We start from the raw sequence: 16508 nt of genomic DNA, 5'->3' as shown, positions 1-16508 counted from the left end.
AAGCTGGTCGCCTGCCATATTTACTATTCTTTCGACTCATCGGGATGGTTTGTCCCTGTAACCTCAACAGGGATTCCTTGAAATACAGCCAGCTCTCCTGGACTCCTTTCCCCTTCATGTTAGTCCCCCAGGGGATCCTACCCATCCGTTCCCGGAGGGAGTCGAAGTCTGCTTTCCTGAAGTCCAGGGTCCGTATCCTGCTGCTTACCTTTCTTCCCTGTGTCAGGATCCTGAACTCAACCAACTCATGGTCACTGCCTCCCAGATTCCCATCCACTTTTGCTTCCCCCACTAATTCTTCCCGGTTTGTGAGCAGCAGGTCAAGAAAAGCTCCCCCCCAGTTGGCTCCTCTAGCACTTGCACCAGGAAATTGTCTCCTACGCTTTCAAAAAACTTCCTGGATTGTCTATGCACCGCTGTATTGCTCTCTCAGCAGATATCAGGAAAATTAAAGTCACCCATGAGAACCAGAGCGTGCAATCTAGTAGCTTCTGTGAGTTGCGGAAGTTGCCCCCTGGTCCGGTGGTCTATAGCAGACTCCCACCACATCACTCTTGTTGCTCACACTTCTAAACTTAATCCAGAGACACTCAGGTTTTTCTGCAGTTTCGTACCGGAGCTCTGAGCAGTCATACTGCTCCCTTACATACAGTGCTACTCCCCCACCTTTTCTGCCCTGCCTGTCCTTCCTGAACAGTTTATAACCATCCATGACAGTACTCCAGTCATGTGAGTTATCCCACCAAGGGATAATCAGGGGGTGCTTAGCACCCACCGGCTGCCAGCTTCTCGCCCTGCCGATCAACTCCTCTCCCTCAGCACCTCCCACCCACTGTGATCAGCTGTTCCGCAGCATGTAGGAGGTGCTGGGTCGGGGGAGAGAGGGGACAAGGTGTGCTCAGGGGAGGGGGCAGAACTGGGGGGGGGAAAGGTGGGGCAGGGATGGAGGCTTAGGAGAAGGTGGGGCAGAAAAGGCGGGGAAAGGGGTCGGGTGGGGGCAGAGCAGGGGGTTGAACACCCCCTGGGCCCGGAGGAAGCTGGCGCCTGTGGTACAGAGGCCCTGAACTGGGCGTCTGAAGGCAAATCACTCACAATGGCATAATGTTCTGTGCAGATGCCCATGTAGCTGCTCTGCATATCTCTGATATGGGGATACCCTTAGAAAGGATAAGCAACAAGGAGCCTGACCTTGTGGAATGTGTGCATACTGAAGATAGGTGTGTTACCCCCTGCAATTGGTAGCAGAGTTTAATACAGCCAGATACCCGCATGGAGAGCCTCTGAGCTGACAACGCTGTACCTTTTGTCCTATCCACAACTGAAAGGAAGAGCCTCGGAGATTTTCTGAAGGCCTCTGTCCTAAGTAGAAGGCTACGGCTCTCCACACATTGTGTGTATTGAGGATGGTCCCTCTGTTATCCGTATGAGGTTTTGGGTAGAATTTTGGGAGCTAAATGAGTTGATTCATGTGAAATGCAGAAATTATTTTGGAAGTGAACTTTGGGTGTGGTCTGAGTGTAAAAGGGGGATATGCTATCAAAGCTGCTATGTCCCCTATCCTTCTGGCAGAAGTGATGGCGAGGAGGAAAGGTGAGCAATTGTTGCCAAGTGAACCTTCAGCAAGCTAACAGAGAGACCCAATTTCTTTAAGGGTAACAGATAGTCCAGAATCACCAGTAAGGTGGCTGAATTAGTGGTGACATCCTTGGGTTGGCACCATGTCTGGAATCTCTTCCATTTCTGTAGGTAGGTGCAACGAGTAGCACCCTTCCTACTGTGCAACAGTACCTCCTGTACTTCCTCTGAGCAGGATGTCTCTGTGCTGGAACCACAAAGGAGCCACTCTTTGAGATGCAGGACTCGTTCTATGACAGGAGGCAGGGAGTGATCAGTAGGGTCATCGGTGAACACACCACCAGCTGAAACAGGTAAGGGTACCATGTCTGTCTGGGCCAGGTGGGGGCAATCAGAATGTCCTTTGCTTTTTCCTTTTTTACTTTTACCAAGAGAGGGAATGAAGAAAAGGCGTAAAGAATGCCATTGTCCCAAGGGAGAAGGAGAGCATCTCCCCTGGAGTGTTGTCCGATCCCCACTATGGAGCAGTACTGCACACATTTCTTGGTCTGATAGGTAGCGAACGAGTCTGGCAACCCGCACTGCCAGAATATATTGTGTAGAATGGTTGGTTCTACTTCCCATTTGTGGCAGAGGAGGAACTTGTGGCTGAGACTGTCAGCCGTTGTGTTGTGTATTCCCAGTAGGTAGGCCTCTGATAATAGGACATTGTAGGAGATGCACCAATTCCATAGCTTCAGATGTTCTTGTGCATAAGGAATGAGACCTGGTACCTCCTTACCAGTTTATGTAGTACCTAACAGGCCATGTTGTCCATCATGACCTTCATATGTGTGTCCTTGATCAGCAGGAGGAAGTGACCACAAGAATTTCAGACTGCTCTGAGCTCTAGCAGATTGATGTGGAGATATTTCTCTGATGGGAACCATTTGCCATGAACAGTGTGACCACTGAGATGCGCTCCCCAGCCTATGGGGGATGCCTCGGTGGTCAGAAGAAGAGATGGGGAAGACTGAGCGAATGGGATCTCCATGCAAATGTTCATTGGGTCCTTCCACCAGTTTAAGGATTGTTTGACTACTGTCAGGAGCTTGTTTATATTGTCTTTGTTTGGTCTGTACACAGAGGTAAACCATGCTTGGAGGCACTTCATGTGTAGTCTACCATGACAATGACTGATGTGCCCGCAGCCATGCGTCCCAGAAGCTGAAGACAGTGTCCTGCCGAGATTTGATGCCTGGACCGTATTGTCTCTATCAATGAGGACAGACTGAGAAATCTGTGATGTTGTAGAAGCACCGTCATTTGAATGGAGTCGAGGTTGGCTCCTATAAACTCTAGTTTTTGAACCAGTGTCAAGGTTGATTTTTGTTTGTTTGATCTGTAGGCCCAGTGTTAGAAATAAGTCTTGTGTGGTCTGAGTGACCTGTGAAGGATTGTGTCCTGAGAAGGCAATTGTCCAGGTAGGGAAAAATCTTAATAACCTAAGAACGTAGATAGGCCACTCCTAGCGAAAGGACCTTGGAGAATACCCTGTGTGTGTGTGTAGGGGGGAGGGGGCGAGCGATGAGAGGCCAAAAGGGAGTATTCTGTACCGGTAGTGGTCCTGGCCTAGTGTGAACCTGAGATAATGACGGTGTCTCAGTATGATAGAAATGGGAAAGTATGCATCTTGAAGGTCGAGGGCTGAGAACCAGTCTCCTTTTTTTAACACTGGGATAATCACTGACAGCGTAACCTTCTTGAATTTCTGTGCTTTGACATACCTGTTGAGCACTCTGAGGTCCACTATAGGTCTCCAATCTCCATTTTTCTTCAGTATCAGGAAGTAACGAGAGTAGAAGCCTTTGCCCCTGAGTTGTGTGGGTACGCTGAGATGATTCACCTCTTGGTGTAGTAGAATCTTGTGAGAAGGGTCCTTGAAGAGGGACGGGGAAGGGTGTTTGGGAGCGGGAAGGAAGGAAAAGTGGATGACATATCCATTCTGGACAATTTCCAGCACCAGCTTTTCGGAGGTTATCCATTCCTAGCTGCTGCGGAATGGGGAAAGGCAATCGCTGAAAGAAGGAGGGGGGTTTCCCAAGGTGAGATTGTAAGGAGCATTCTCTTGGTCCTCGAATAACTCATCAAAAGTGTCGCTTTGAAATTGAGGGCTGAGACAAGGGTGGTGGTGGCCCTGATTATTTGAACTTAGAGAATTTTGATTATTTCTCTGTGGCTCGTACGATCTATGCAACAAGTATTGAGGCATGTATTATGATGATCTCAGCTTGAACTGTGATTGAGGACTGTACTTTCTTTTGTAGGCTGTTGGGTATATCCCCCAGGGATCTCAGAGTTGCTCAACAATCCTTTAGTGTGTGGAGGGATGCATCTGTCTTCTCAGCGAATAGCTTTGTTCCCTCCTTCGGGAAGCTGGGCAAATGGAGCCAAGAGGTCCTCCTCATAACCACCGCTGTGGAGATTGAGTGCGTCGCCATGTCGGCCACATCCTGTGCACACTGCAGAGACATTTTTGCCACTAGCTGGCCTTCGTTAATGATAGCCATGAATTGGTCTTTGTATGCATCCAGAAGCTGCTCAATAAATTTTTAAATTTAAAATTTTTAAATAAAAAATTTTTAATAAATGTTTAATTTTGCATAGTTCTGATAATCATATTTGGCTAGTAAGGCCTAATAGTTCGCTACCCAAAACTGGAAGAACAGGTTTTTCTGCCAAACAGATTCAAGGGCTTCCCATCTCAGTCATATGGCGTAGACTTAAACTGGTATTGGGGAAACCTCAAATTGACCGCAACCACTATGATGGAATTTGGAGGTGGATGGGTGAACAAAAATCATGCACCTTCGCTGGCTCACAGTACTTTTTGTCTGGCTGCTTGCATGTTGGTGGGATGGACGCCGGGGTCTGCCATATGACCCTAGCAGGATCTAGAAGTGCCTTAGGGAGGGCTACCCTGATGGAGGTGGAAGAAAGTCCACCAGTTTATGAGGAGGTTCAGACACCATGTAGTTGCACTTGTAGGGCCTCAGTCACTCTTTGAATTAGGTCCTGGAATGACCTAAAGTCACCTGCCAGAGATGGTGAGGGGGAGACCCACCGCCTCATCAGGTGAGGATAATGAGAGGTGGGCTTGAGGAGACTCTTCCTTTCCCACCTCCACTTCCCGTTCTTCCTCCAAGAATTCAGGAGGATCTGGTGCCCTTGATGTCACTGCTGAAGGAGGACATCTCTCTACCTGTTGGTAATTCACACTAGGGGCCTGTGAGGCTTATCATCTCTGGGCCTGCCAGGCGTCCCAGTATGGCCATTGTGGGTAGGGAGCTGGCGGCTGGAACCATGGTTGCCCACACCAAGGAGGTTGAGGGCCGGGGTGGCACCCCTGGTATCGCTTGGTGGGACTGGGGTCTGCATGGTGGGTAGGATGATTAGTGAGAACCCAGTTCCTCTGTCTCTCTATCTGAGTCTGAATGGGAAAGAGGCATAGCAAGGTGTGGAGATGCCATTGTGTCCACTGCTCCTGGCGAGTTCAGTACCAGGGCCCCAGCACTGGGAAGGGCCGAGTCTGGTGCATCACATACAAAGAGGTCCGATGCGCACCTGTAGTCCGCAGGTGCGGATGGTACTGGTATCAGTGCCGATGGCTGCCGGTGCTGAGGAGCTTGCACTGAGGGAGTTGGTGATGTGGACCTGGTTGAATGATCCATCAGCGTAACGCGCACCAAGATTGGTGTCAGTGACCTCACTGATGTAGCCTTCGCTGGGGCAGATCGTCTATGTTTATCATGCCCTCCTCGGTACCGGTATCTCTTTGCCTGTGCCCATCGGGTCTTTGGGTGGTCCGACTGCCTCTGATGGCTCGGTACTGTGCATGCCCTGGGTACTGACTCCAGGTGGCTTCACGCCATCGGTACAGAAGATACTGATAGAGCCAGAGAACATTTCCGGCTTGATCTGGGCTTGCTATGGTGACTCACAGACCTCTTCTTACCAGTTTTTAATGAGCAGCTCATTTCCTTAGAATCATTTGCCCACGACATAGAAGATTGCATTGATATCTCACTCTGGTACTTTGGAAATTGAAGGACCAACTCCATCAGCAGGAGTTTTAGCCTTAACTCTCTGTCCTTCCTTGGACCTGGGTTTTAGTTGCTGGCACCAACCACACTTTTGTGGATTGTGCTTCTCCTCGAGGCAGCGAATAAATGCCTGCGCATGCTGGCTAGCCTTGTGGCAGGCGGGAAGCCGTGCGTGCACAGGATGGACTGCTATTGAAATTCTCCAATCGACAGCATGGGGGTGCACACACACCTACAGTGGAGCATGCATAAGGACACTACTCGAAGAATTATAATTTTGACTCCTAACCAGAGGTGAAAGTAAGCTGGTACGCCCCAGTATGGCGTACTGACAAGCAGTAGAAGCGAGTTATATGGGCTCATGGCTCCAGCAATATTGAGGGTCCGGGGGCCCGGCTCCACCTATGTTTGGGGCCGGGTCTCCCCCGTGGTTCCACCTGCTGCCACCTCACGCCTCTACCGAGTGTCCCTGGCCCCCCCTTGCTGCCCCTGCACGCCTCCCTGAGTCCCCGGAGCAGAGCATCCCTGTCTCTCTTCTGCAGCTCCATGCTGCCTCCCTGCATCAACTGCCGCCACAGGATCCTAATGACCCCAATCCTCTACTGCCAGGGCAGGCTGTCCTTCCCCTGCCCTTCCCCCTCAGACCCTTTCATTTTCTGGCAGGACCCTCCACCAGTACAACTGCCCCTCCTGCCCACAGTCACCACTCCTGCCCCACGCTGGGCAAGGGCAGCCCCATCCCCCAGCCCCAGTGAGGCTGCAGTGAGAGGCAGCAGCAGGGGACGAGGTGCACATGTAATGGCAGTCCCACCCCCATGGCACTCACCACAGGGGAGGCGAGGGAGATTCCTGGACATTGAAAGGGGCCCTAGGAGCACGTGCAGTGCCAGTGGTGGGGGTGAGTGTGCTGCCGGGGAGGAAAGGGGACCCCTTCCCCCCAGAGCTCGCTGATGCTGGCAGGGAGAGGGCTAGGGGGAGTCCTCCTCTCTGGCTCCAGTCTTGGGGCAGCCTGCCTCCACCCCAAACTCATCCCCAGCCCTGCCCCACCCCAGAGCCCATATCCCCAGCCAGAGCCCTCATCCCCCCACACCCTAACCCTCTGCCCCAGCCCTGAGCCTCTCCAACACCCCAAACCCCTCATCTCCAGTCCCAGCCAGAGCTCTCATACCCCCTGCACCCTAAACCTTTGCCTCAGCCCTAAGCCCCCCCGCCACACTCCCATCCCCAGCCACACCCCTGCACCCATCCCCAGCCACACAGCACAGCTCTCACCCCTGCACCCCCTCCCATCCCCAAACTCCCTCCCAGAACCTGCACCCCCTCCCTCTGCACCCCATCACATCCCCAAACTTCCTCCCAGAGCCTGCGCCCTGCACCCCTCCTGCACTCCAATCCCCTGCCCCAGCCCAGGGCCTGCACCCCAAACCTCCTCCCCCACCCAAACTCCCTCCCAGAGCCTTGGGCAGGTGGGGGGTGGAGTTGGGGGGGGGGCAGATTCTGGGCACCACCAAATTTTCGACAAACCTGCCACCCCTGCCAGCAAGAGCCAGTGCGCTGTACCGGGGCGGACCGGCTTCCCCAGGCGGCAATTTTAAGGGCCTGGGGCTCCCAGCAGCAGCTGGAGCTCCGGGCCCTTTAAACTGCCGCTGGAGCCCTGGGGTAGTGGCGGTGGGCCTCGGGTGACGATTTAAAGAGCCCAGGGCTCCTGCCACCGCTACCGCCCCGGGGCCCTTTAAATCGCCGCTGTAGCCCCGATATGGTTTATATAGCAACCATAATTTTCATACTGTAGGTTGTTGGCAAAAGTATTATCTTGTTCCATGCTCTATGTGGAACCTCGATCAACACTCAGTTCTTTCATCACTAACTGAAATTTTCTCATTTAAGAGGCCATTTTAGATAAATGAGGCTTCGGAGCCAAGAAAAATAAGCCAGTTGCAAAATGGAATAATACTAGGACAAGAACAAGACAAATAAAATTAAGAGCTATATAAGCTGATGTGAACATACAAATAAAACCCATTACCTGCTTGTTGTAAATATTAGCTGCAATCCTTTTACGCAGTACTAATTCCATAGCAGCAGGATGAGTAAGTTGCACAGTGATCTTCACTATTAAGTAAATCCTCTCATTTTGTGGTGTTACCCTGTTCAAATGCACTGAATCATGGACAGAAGAGTCCCAAGCAGCAGTGGCTGAAACCTAAGTGGACAAATTGGGTAGTGAAGTAAAAGGAGAAAAAGAAAATTAATGACAATTACTTCAATTTAAAATTTACCAGAATTTAACAAGAAATAGTAACACCATTAATGAAAGAAAAACAATAGCTGTAGTGGTCACTTCTGCTCCTAAAGTGGGTGTGTCAGGCTCTGAAAGGCCACATTGGAGCATGTGAGCCTGGTGCAGTGCAGAACCCATGTGTACCGGGGATCTATACACAGCTGCAAGCAGAGGGTTAAATTGGAGAGAGGGACCACAGATCCACTGCTACATGAATCCTCTGGTCGTCTCTTACTTGGGACTTGATCCAAAGCTCACAACTCAATTGGTATCGGACTGGGCCATAGCAGAGGGGCACACAAAGGCCTCTACATCTTCCATCCTGTGGAAGATCTTTTCCTTTTCCTTCCGCACACATCCCCACTACCACCCAGCCAAGTTATTCATCCTGGGAGCTGGTCTCAGGATATACGCCTAAATGAGATAGCATGGAAGGCAGAACAAGTCAAAATCAAGTACAACTCCAGATTTAATCTACATTTACATAGCGCCTTTCACTTTGAATGGTCCCAAACCTTTTACAAAAAAAACATGACCTACCACAGGAAAAAATCTATTACTTTAGAAATTAAGGCCTTATCTAGTTTGGAAGACATTGTAGTGACTAGAGAATAAGTGAAATTATGACATCACAAGAGCCAAGAGTGTGCAAATTGAGCAACGCAGAGAGGAAAGGATTTTTAGACAGTTAAAAAGTCTTTTCCAAAAAGATTCAACATCCCCCACTTCTCCAAGGTAAGCAATGAGAGCTAAAAATTTACATTCTCTAAGATCCCAAAGATATCTTCTGCAAAATACAGGATGCACCATGCGTTCATGGTATTTCAAGGATAAAAAGCAGAAAGAGACCTAAAAAATAACCCTATTGAAAACTTTCAGGTCTTCTGTTCATGAGATAAAGCAACAAACACTATATTTTTGAAATGCTTTACAGGTCACCTTTAAACTGAAAAAACTGAATATGGATCACTTCGTCCACCACTGAAATATAGCTAATTCTGGGGAGGATATGGCAGCTGTTTGACATCGCACATCAATATAAAACAGTTTAGCACAGGAAACAAGGAACATCCCATCCAAATGAACTGCATAAAATAATTTGGGGCTATAGAATGTAATTATCAGAAACTGAATTTGTTAGCAACTCTACTCTGATGAAAACGCATGACTATAGTTTTATAAATATGGGTAGTAACCTGTACGGTCTGAAGACTGAAAGAATGACCCTGGCACCAAAAATATTAACAATAAATTAACATTTATAATTAGTTTGATACTTAACTAGTAATAAGAATTAAATACATAATAAAAACACAAAGCAGAAAGCAAGCATGAATTTAAGTCACAATTGCCAGGAAGGAGACTTATTAGTAATTTACCTCATCATCACTGTGTTTTATGATCAGCAGATAAAAGAACTGACTCCCATGCTCCTTTGGCAGTATTGAGTTAACTCCGGATGCATGGGGACCTACAAGCTGTTCATTGGCACTGAGGTCGTCAGCTAATGAAATCAACACAAAAAGAACAAAAATGAAATAGTTAGCTCTACACAAAATGATATAAGTTAATAGAAGTTTGAATTGTTATAAAGGCCTGAATTGTTACAAAGGCCTATCAGATGATTTTGTACATCTTTCATACTGTATTAAGTGTTGGCTAATCATAACTAATATGCCAAATTGTGGGGAAGTTTGTAACCTACGCAAAAGGGGCTAGGGAAAACTAGGTTGAAACCATAATACTCATTCTCAGTTGTGACCCAAACAAAATTTCAAACTAGATTTTTAGAGGTTCATGAATTAATATATTGTGCCAGACAGGCCCTGAAATTTTTTTTTAATCTATCCATAATCAACTAGCTTTTCATATCACAACCACCGCTGAGGTATCAAGGCATCTTTAGGAGACTAGAATACTAGGATATCTGGACATTTGATTTTACACACGGGACTATATTAGGATCAGTCAAGCAAGTTTTGTAATATTCCACTGAATCAGGTAGTTCTTCCTAAACATCTTGTTTAGTCTCCTACCTGCTAACTTCCCAAAACCCTCAGATATAAAACAAATTTCAGCTAAGAGATGCCATCTCTTTTAAGAACAAATACTAAGAATTCATTTTGGTAGTCCTTTCACATGAAGAACTCGGTGACTTCACTGGGAGACGTTTCAAATACTCTGTGTTATGAATAAAACTCTTTAATTATGCTACTAACTTGCAGTTTAAATAATCATTATTTTTGAATGAGGAGAGCAAAAACAACATAACTTCTCAATAGCACTTGGACAATTTTCTATCAGTGCTTTAAAGAAATATGTTCTTGCAGATAAAACTGAAGCACCTTTTGAAATTTGCACTAGATTTACCTATCTGCTGTCGATCTTAAGTTTAAACCCTGCTTCTTTTTGGGGCACTACAATGCACCAAATTTCCTCAAGTATCTTTTAGGAAAATCTCCTTCAAGTCTGTTACAATCCCTTGTTATTTGGTCCCAGTTGTAAAGTTATTCTCTGCTTACTTGCACCAATCTGTGAAATCAGAAAAAAATGATTTTGCCTTCCAAAAGCTGTACAACATAGTGGAATCAGAGGCATAACTCAAGTTTTTATTTTCCCTGCCTTTCAGGGCCACCCCTTTATTTACCAGTTGAGCTGAATTCAATTATTTCAGTAAAAACTGCATTAAAGAAATTTCCTAACCTACAGGTACAACTTACCATTCAAATCAAGGAAAAGGACAGGTATGTGTGTTTCCATTCCTGAAGGTGGGGTCCTGGAAGTAAGAACAAACTGCTGTCAATATGGTAAAATAAATATGTAAGCTAACCCACACAGGCAGCTATCCATGCAATATTTATGTACAATGCATCCAATGATTAAAACCTTCAGACATTTTTGTGGAGAATTTAACTGAACCAGAAAAAGTTAGGATACTCAAAGTTATAGTACCCATAGATCCAGTAATTCACTCACCTATTATATACATTGTATTCCTGTATATATGACTATATATATAGCTTAAATAAAAACATTCACCATGGTGACGTGGCACATTTCAATTGTTATGGGAACCTCATCTTTAAATGACTTGTTCTCTGCATACACATTTTCAGCCTTGTTCCGGGCATACACATTGTCGTTGAATTGATATAGTTTTTTCCCCACATAGAATTAACTCATCCCTTTTTTTTTTTAGGTCCAATCATAGTACATTAAAATAAAACACTATTTGTTTATTTCAATTGTCTCATACACATAGGTGAACAGACCTTCAAGTAAGTGTGCGTGTAACTAATCACTGAAATTAAATGCCATAGCATTTATATCAATGTGTATATTTTTGGCTAATTGGTACACAATATCTAAATTGAGAAGGAAAAGTCACAGAAGCCTAGAAATCAGAGATAGGAAAAAATCTACTAGATCATCTAATCCATTCTCCTGCTAATGAAAGACTGCCTAAGTAGCACTGTACGCTATTTTCAGTCAAATAGAACAACTATTTCTTAGCCAAGTTTTTCCCAACTTAAGAAGTGTGGACTACATATAAGCCAGGTTTGATTTTGGTTTTGGTTTTTTTTCCCCTTAAAGACAGTTTTAACTATCAGAGTACAAATAAAGGCCTCTGAAACTTGTGTGTGTGTGTTTGAGTGGGGAACAAACACAAACAATTGGTCCAAACATTTAAAAAAGGCAAAGTGGAATTTTAAACAGTTTTCTATAATTTGTCTTTGAGCCAACAAAATGTACATATGAAAGATTCCAACCTACAGGTAGTCTTCAGGATTATAACCACCTGAAAACAAGAGCTTAGATTTAACGTGACTGCTCAAATTGTAACTACAGGATTGTTACCTCAGAGTTTCTGTATAACAATTTAACTAGGCAACTTTTCTTTCAGATTCTGAATATATTGTGCATGCTACAACTTAGCTCAATTAAATTTTGCCAAACGGTTCTTTGCTCTTGGAGGAGGAAGTTCAGATACAGTTCCTTTTGTATCCAAAGCAAAGCATCAAACAGGAAATTTAGTGAGGAATAGTTTATATTCATATTTGGATATTACAGACTGTGGGCCTGATTCACCACTGTTCTTCCAGCTTTACACCAATTAATGCTAGTGTAACACTGAAATACAAACAGTGGTGAATCAGACCCTCAAATGTCATCACTTAATTTGCTATGCACACATACAAAAAACTGATGTTGGGGTTTTGTCTTCTTGAACTCTATTTACACGTACCAATCTGCAGGAGCACCTGGGATGCCACTGCCTGGGGCTGGGACAAGCACTGCATTCCTCTCTTCTGTTAGTCCCATCCACTGTTCTAGTAGCCGTGCTTCCCGTTCTATTTCATCCTCTGTTTTCTCTACAGTGAAAGAGACAATATATTAGATGTATGATTTTAGATGTATCTTAGATGTACATTTGTAGTTCACATTTGCCTATAACAAAGTTACAGTTTATCACTAGATTATAAATCACACTATGCAGATTTGTGACACTGAAATCTGAACTACTGTATAATTTCCACTTTACTAGAAAAAGTTCCTCTATAGGTTAATGTGACATTTTTTTAAAAAAAGCTACTATTTGTATTCTAAACAACATGCTAAGCACTGTCCACAGATATATTGAAGACAAGTTTGTCCCCAAAAGCTCACAATTCTAAGTTTCACGTCAAGTACAACTATGTCTGTTTGGAAAGGGGGATAAAGTACAAAGAGATTTTAAGCTTCAAGTGATACAAACCTTGCTTATTGCTGATTTTTTTAATCTGTTCATCTAAGTACTCCCTGCGTTTTATGAGCGCATCAGACCACCTTTCTCGCACACAGTTTAAATCTTCTTCCTAATGTGAGGAGAGAAAATATTTTCCTGAACATACAATATTGATCTTTACAAAGGACATACAACTAACTGTATGTGATAATTTGTGATCAGAAATGCTATTGAACAGTTTTGCATGATTAATATGCTGGAAGCTTTCATTTATATCATGCACACGATTAAGCACCATCCAGAAATTAAAGGTCAGTATCTTTCAAGTTTCAAATTACAAGAGGAAAAGCATGAAAAGTTGAAACTATACCAGCTGCTGTATAATTTTTATGCTATCAACATTTCTAAGATGTTCATATTCAGAATCTGTGATTTACAGGTAAGTATTAAGACCAGGCAAGTGGCATCCAAACTGTTTAATAGCAGTGGAATGGGGAAAAATAGGTATTATACATTGGCCAGGTGTTTTCCTGAAGACTGCAGACAGGTCAGTGTACCCTTAAACCTGCACAAAATTCTGTTACTAGCTGCCATCAGTGCAATAAAAAATTCCCCATGCAAACAAAATCTATCATGCATTCATGCTTTATGACATCACAGGAAAACTTGGACTATTCTTCTCTGTGATTCAAGGTGTCAGGAAGCGCACAAACAGCCCGCAGAAAGTTAGTACCTAAACTGACATTTTGAAGACAACTGCAGAACATACTATGCTATATTAAGGGATGTCAACACCCATGCCTGAATAAGGTTTTGCTTCTTCCAAGTGCCAAAATCAAATATAAGTCTTACAACTAGGAAGATATCAGGAATATGATTTCCATTTTTAGCATTTGTTCTTATTCTTTTTAAATGCTACCTTTTGGTGATACATATTTTTAGCTTTCCAGATTTTAACATCTCTAAAGCTACTCAGAATACAAAATGCAGACTGGTTGCAGAGTAACAGCCATGTTAGTCTATATTTGCAAAAAGAGAAGGAGTACTTGTGGCACCTTAGAGACTAACCAATTTATTTGAGCATAAGCTTTCGTGAGCTACAGCTCACTTCATCGGGTGCATACTGTGGAAAGTGTAGAAGATCCTTTTATACACACAAAGCATGAAAAAATACCTCCCCCCACCCCACTCTCCTGCTGGTAATTGCTTATCTAAAGTGACCACTTTCCTTACAATGTGTATGATAATCAAGGTGGGCCATTTCCAGCACAAATCCAGGATTTAACAAGAACGTCTGAGGGAGGGGGTAGGAAAAAACAAGGGGAAATAGGTTACCAATATGCAAGGTAACCTATTTCCCCTTGTTTTTTCCTACCCCCTCCCTCAGACGTTCTTATTAAACCCTGGATTTGTGCTGGAAATGGCCCACCTTGATTATCATACACATTGTAAGGAAAGTGGTCACTTTAGATAAGCTATTACCAGCAGGAGAGTGGGGTGGGGGGAGGTATTTTTTCATGCTTTGTGTGTATAAAAAGATCTTCTACGCTTTCCACAGTATGCATCCGATGAAGTGAGCTGTAGCTCACGAAAGCTTATGCTCAAATAAATTGGTTAGTCTCTAAGGTGCCACAAGTACTCCTTTTCTTTTTGAAAATGTAGACTAACGTTTTTATTTTTTTAGATGAGCAAAAACGAAACTTCAATAGCCTAAAAACCAAAATTTCTAATTAAAATATTTAATTTCACAGCACTTCCACTCTGCCTCTCTACTAGCATTTTCAAACAGTAAGACATTTTCTAAAGACAAGGAATTTGCTTTTTAAAGAACAACCTACGATGTAAATTCTGGATAGTAAATGTTAATGAAGGTTGCACGTTTTTATTGTAAGAAACTGTATTTTCATTCTAATATTAAAGTTGCTAAGCTTATTTATTTTTTAAAGTAACAGGAAGTTAGAAGATCTGATTGTTGGAAATACTAAAGAAAGAAGAAATGAAGTGTAAGATTATAAAGTAAATTATAATATAATATATACTGAAATGGCAATGTTTTTATAGCCCAGGCAATATTTTAAATGCAGAGAATGTATTTTTAAAGCTGCATTTGCTTGCTCCAATACTCTTATCCACTTAAAAGTTGCTGGCTATTAGCATTAGCTGTGCCCCATGCCACAGGATATACAGCAACAGCAGCAATACCTGATAACTATCCATATCACCACCATCAACATCATCTCTCTGGTAGGAGAAAATAAATTTTGTAAAACACAAAGAACACGCATTTTTCTTGACAAAACAGCACACCAAAAAAACCACATACCAATAAAACCCCAAACATTTCCATCACACACAAACTGGTACAAAGGCAAAACATTTATGAAATTTAATCACTGGAGTCATACAATTAGTGGATTTCCTTGCATTTTTGTTTGGTTATATGATATTGGTTAATAAAATAAAAGTACTGGTCTCAATTTTCTTACTTGATCTTAGTATCTCACCTGTGATATGAGTATTGTTGTTAGTGTACCTGATAATTTTTTTTTCAAATGTATTTTGCTTCTTATACATACTGCACAAGTTTTTAAACAGACAAGATGCTATCAAATTTCTAAAGAGAACAGGTAACACTAGACAATAGGCAGGAATTAAGGAATCAGATCAACATTATTATGGTAGAGGTAGGAACCCCTGAAAATAATGGATTGTACAAAATATTGACAAGCCCTTAGATATAACATTATGACTGAGCACTTCTATTATATATGCAACTGTAAACAGGCAAGGGAAAGTTAGGTGGCTCTATAGTGAACTGATATGTACATTAAATGCGTGTATATACACACATAGGTAATGTGTATTTCTGCACCCAAATCTGCTCTCAATGACATTAGTAGGGGTTCTGCCACTGGCTTCAACAGGAAAAACTTGGGCCTATAAGCACATATTACACACATATGTGCCTGGCATCTGTTAAAGTGAGCAAAAGTAACAGAATAATGTATGGATATGATTACATTAAAATACTCTGGCCTCCATTTTGATTTTATAACTTGAACTATTTTAAGAAGGTTCTCAAACAGCAAAGCAAATAATTATTAACTCAGTGCATTAACCAGTTGCCCTACCTGGTAGCTGTCCAACCCCCTCTGTAGTTTGGTCGATCTGGCAGTCACACAGCCTATAGAGACAGAAAGAATGGCTTCCACCATGAGGGGAAGTGTTCCCGAATGCTGTACAGGCTTCACTGTCACCTGAACTCTTCGCGAATGACCCTGAATAAGTGACCAGAAGAACCAGAGAGAAATTAAGAACGACATTTTAAGAATACTCTTAAAGCAGGTTAACAGGGCAGGAAAAGGACTCAGTACCTGCCTAAGTTGGAAAATCCCACCAGTGTTTACATCCTTTGCCTGATGGAGTTCAACTGCTGTATATTCCCCCATCTCATTTAGTTCTTGTATGGAAATCCACATTTCTATTCTGCGAGTTACTTCACTCCACCTAGAGAGAGACACCCCAAACAAGCAACGTTTGTAATTCAGATCAGTAAGAGTACAAAGTTTCTCTAACACTGCAAGTATCTCACCCTAATCTCTTTGGAAAGCTGATGGAATCATTCCTTGTAGCTTATTCATACCTATCTCTCAGTGTCCTAGTTTTAGCATGAAGAGAATCAACCTCCCAAACGGAGCTGCCATTGCCAGTACATCTGTGACCCCACACTTCAATAGCAAGAGCGCCTTCTGAAATGAACTCCAGAAATTCCTCTGTGACATTTACCACATAGTCCTGGAAACAGAGAAGGGAACTGTATTAAATTAATAAATCAAATCTCTTC

At 43.6% G+C, this 16508-nt stretch overlaps 1 protein-coding gene across 6 annotated transcripts in view; it reads right to left on the bottom strand.

Moving 5' to 3' along the window:
• Positions 1–16508, bottom strand: part of KIF13A (kinesin family member 13A) — a 196911-nt gene that overhangs the window by 20323 nt on the left and 160080 nt on the right. For 4 of the 6 annotated variants that reach the window (XM_077810585.1, XM_077810588.1, XM_077810587.1 and 1 more), the window contains 9 exons: positions 16308–16459; positions 16039–16171; positions 15796–15942; positions 14867–14905; positions 12695–12794; positions 12185–12311; positions 10659–10714; positions 9318–9442; positions 7684–7860 (listed from right to left, as the gene is read on the bottom strand). In XM_077810585.1, the coding sequence (XP_077666711.1) occupies positions 7684–7860; positions 9318–9442; positions 10659–10714; positions 12185–12311; positions 12695–12794; positions 14867–14905; positions 15796–15942; positions 16039–16171; positions 16308–16459 (1056 nt within the window). The remainder of the gene's footprint in view (positions 1–7683; positions 7861–9317; positions 9443–10658; positions 10715–12184; positions 12312–12694; positions 12795–14866; positions 14906–15795; positions 15943–16038; positions 16172–16307; positions 16460–16508) is intronic. The other 2 variants (XM_077810586.1, XM_077810592.1) reach the window with 1 other exon arrangement.

The sequence above is a fragment of the Eretmochelys imbricata genome, chromosome 2 (genome assembly GCF_965152235.1).
Source record: "Eretmochelys imbricata isolate rEreImb1 chromosome 2, rEreImb1.hap1, whole genome shotgun sequence".
Classification (NCBI taxonomy): Eukaryota; Metazoa; Chordata; order Testudines; family Cheloniidae; genus Eretmochelys; species Eretmochelys imbricata.
This window is presented reverse-complemented; position numbering and strand designations above follow the sequence as displayed.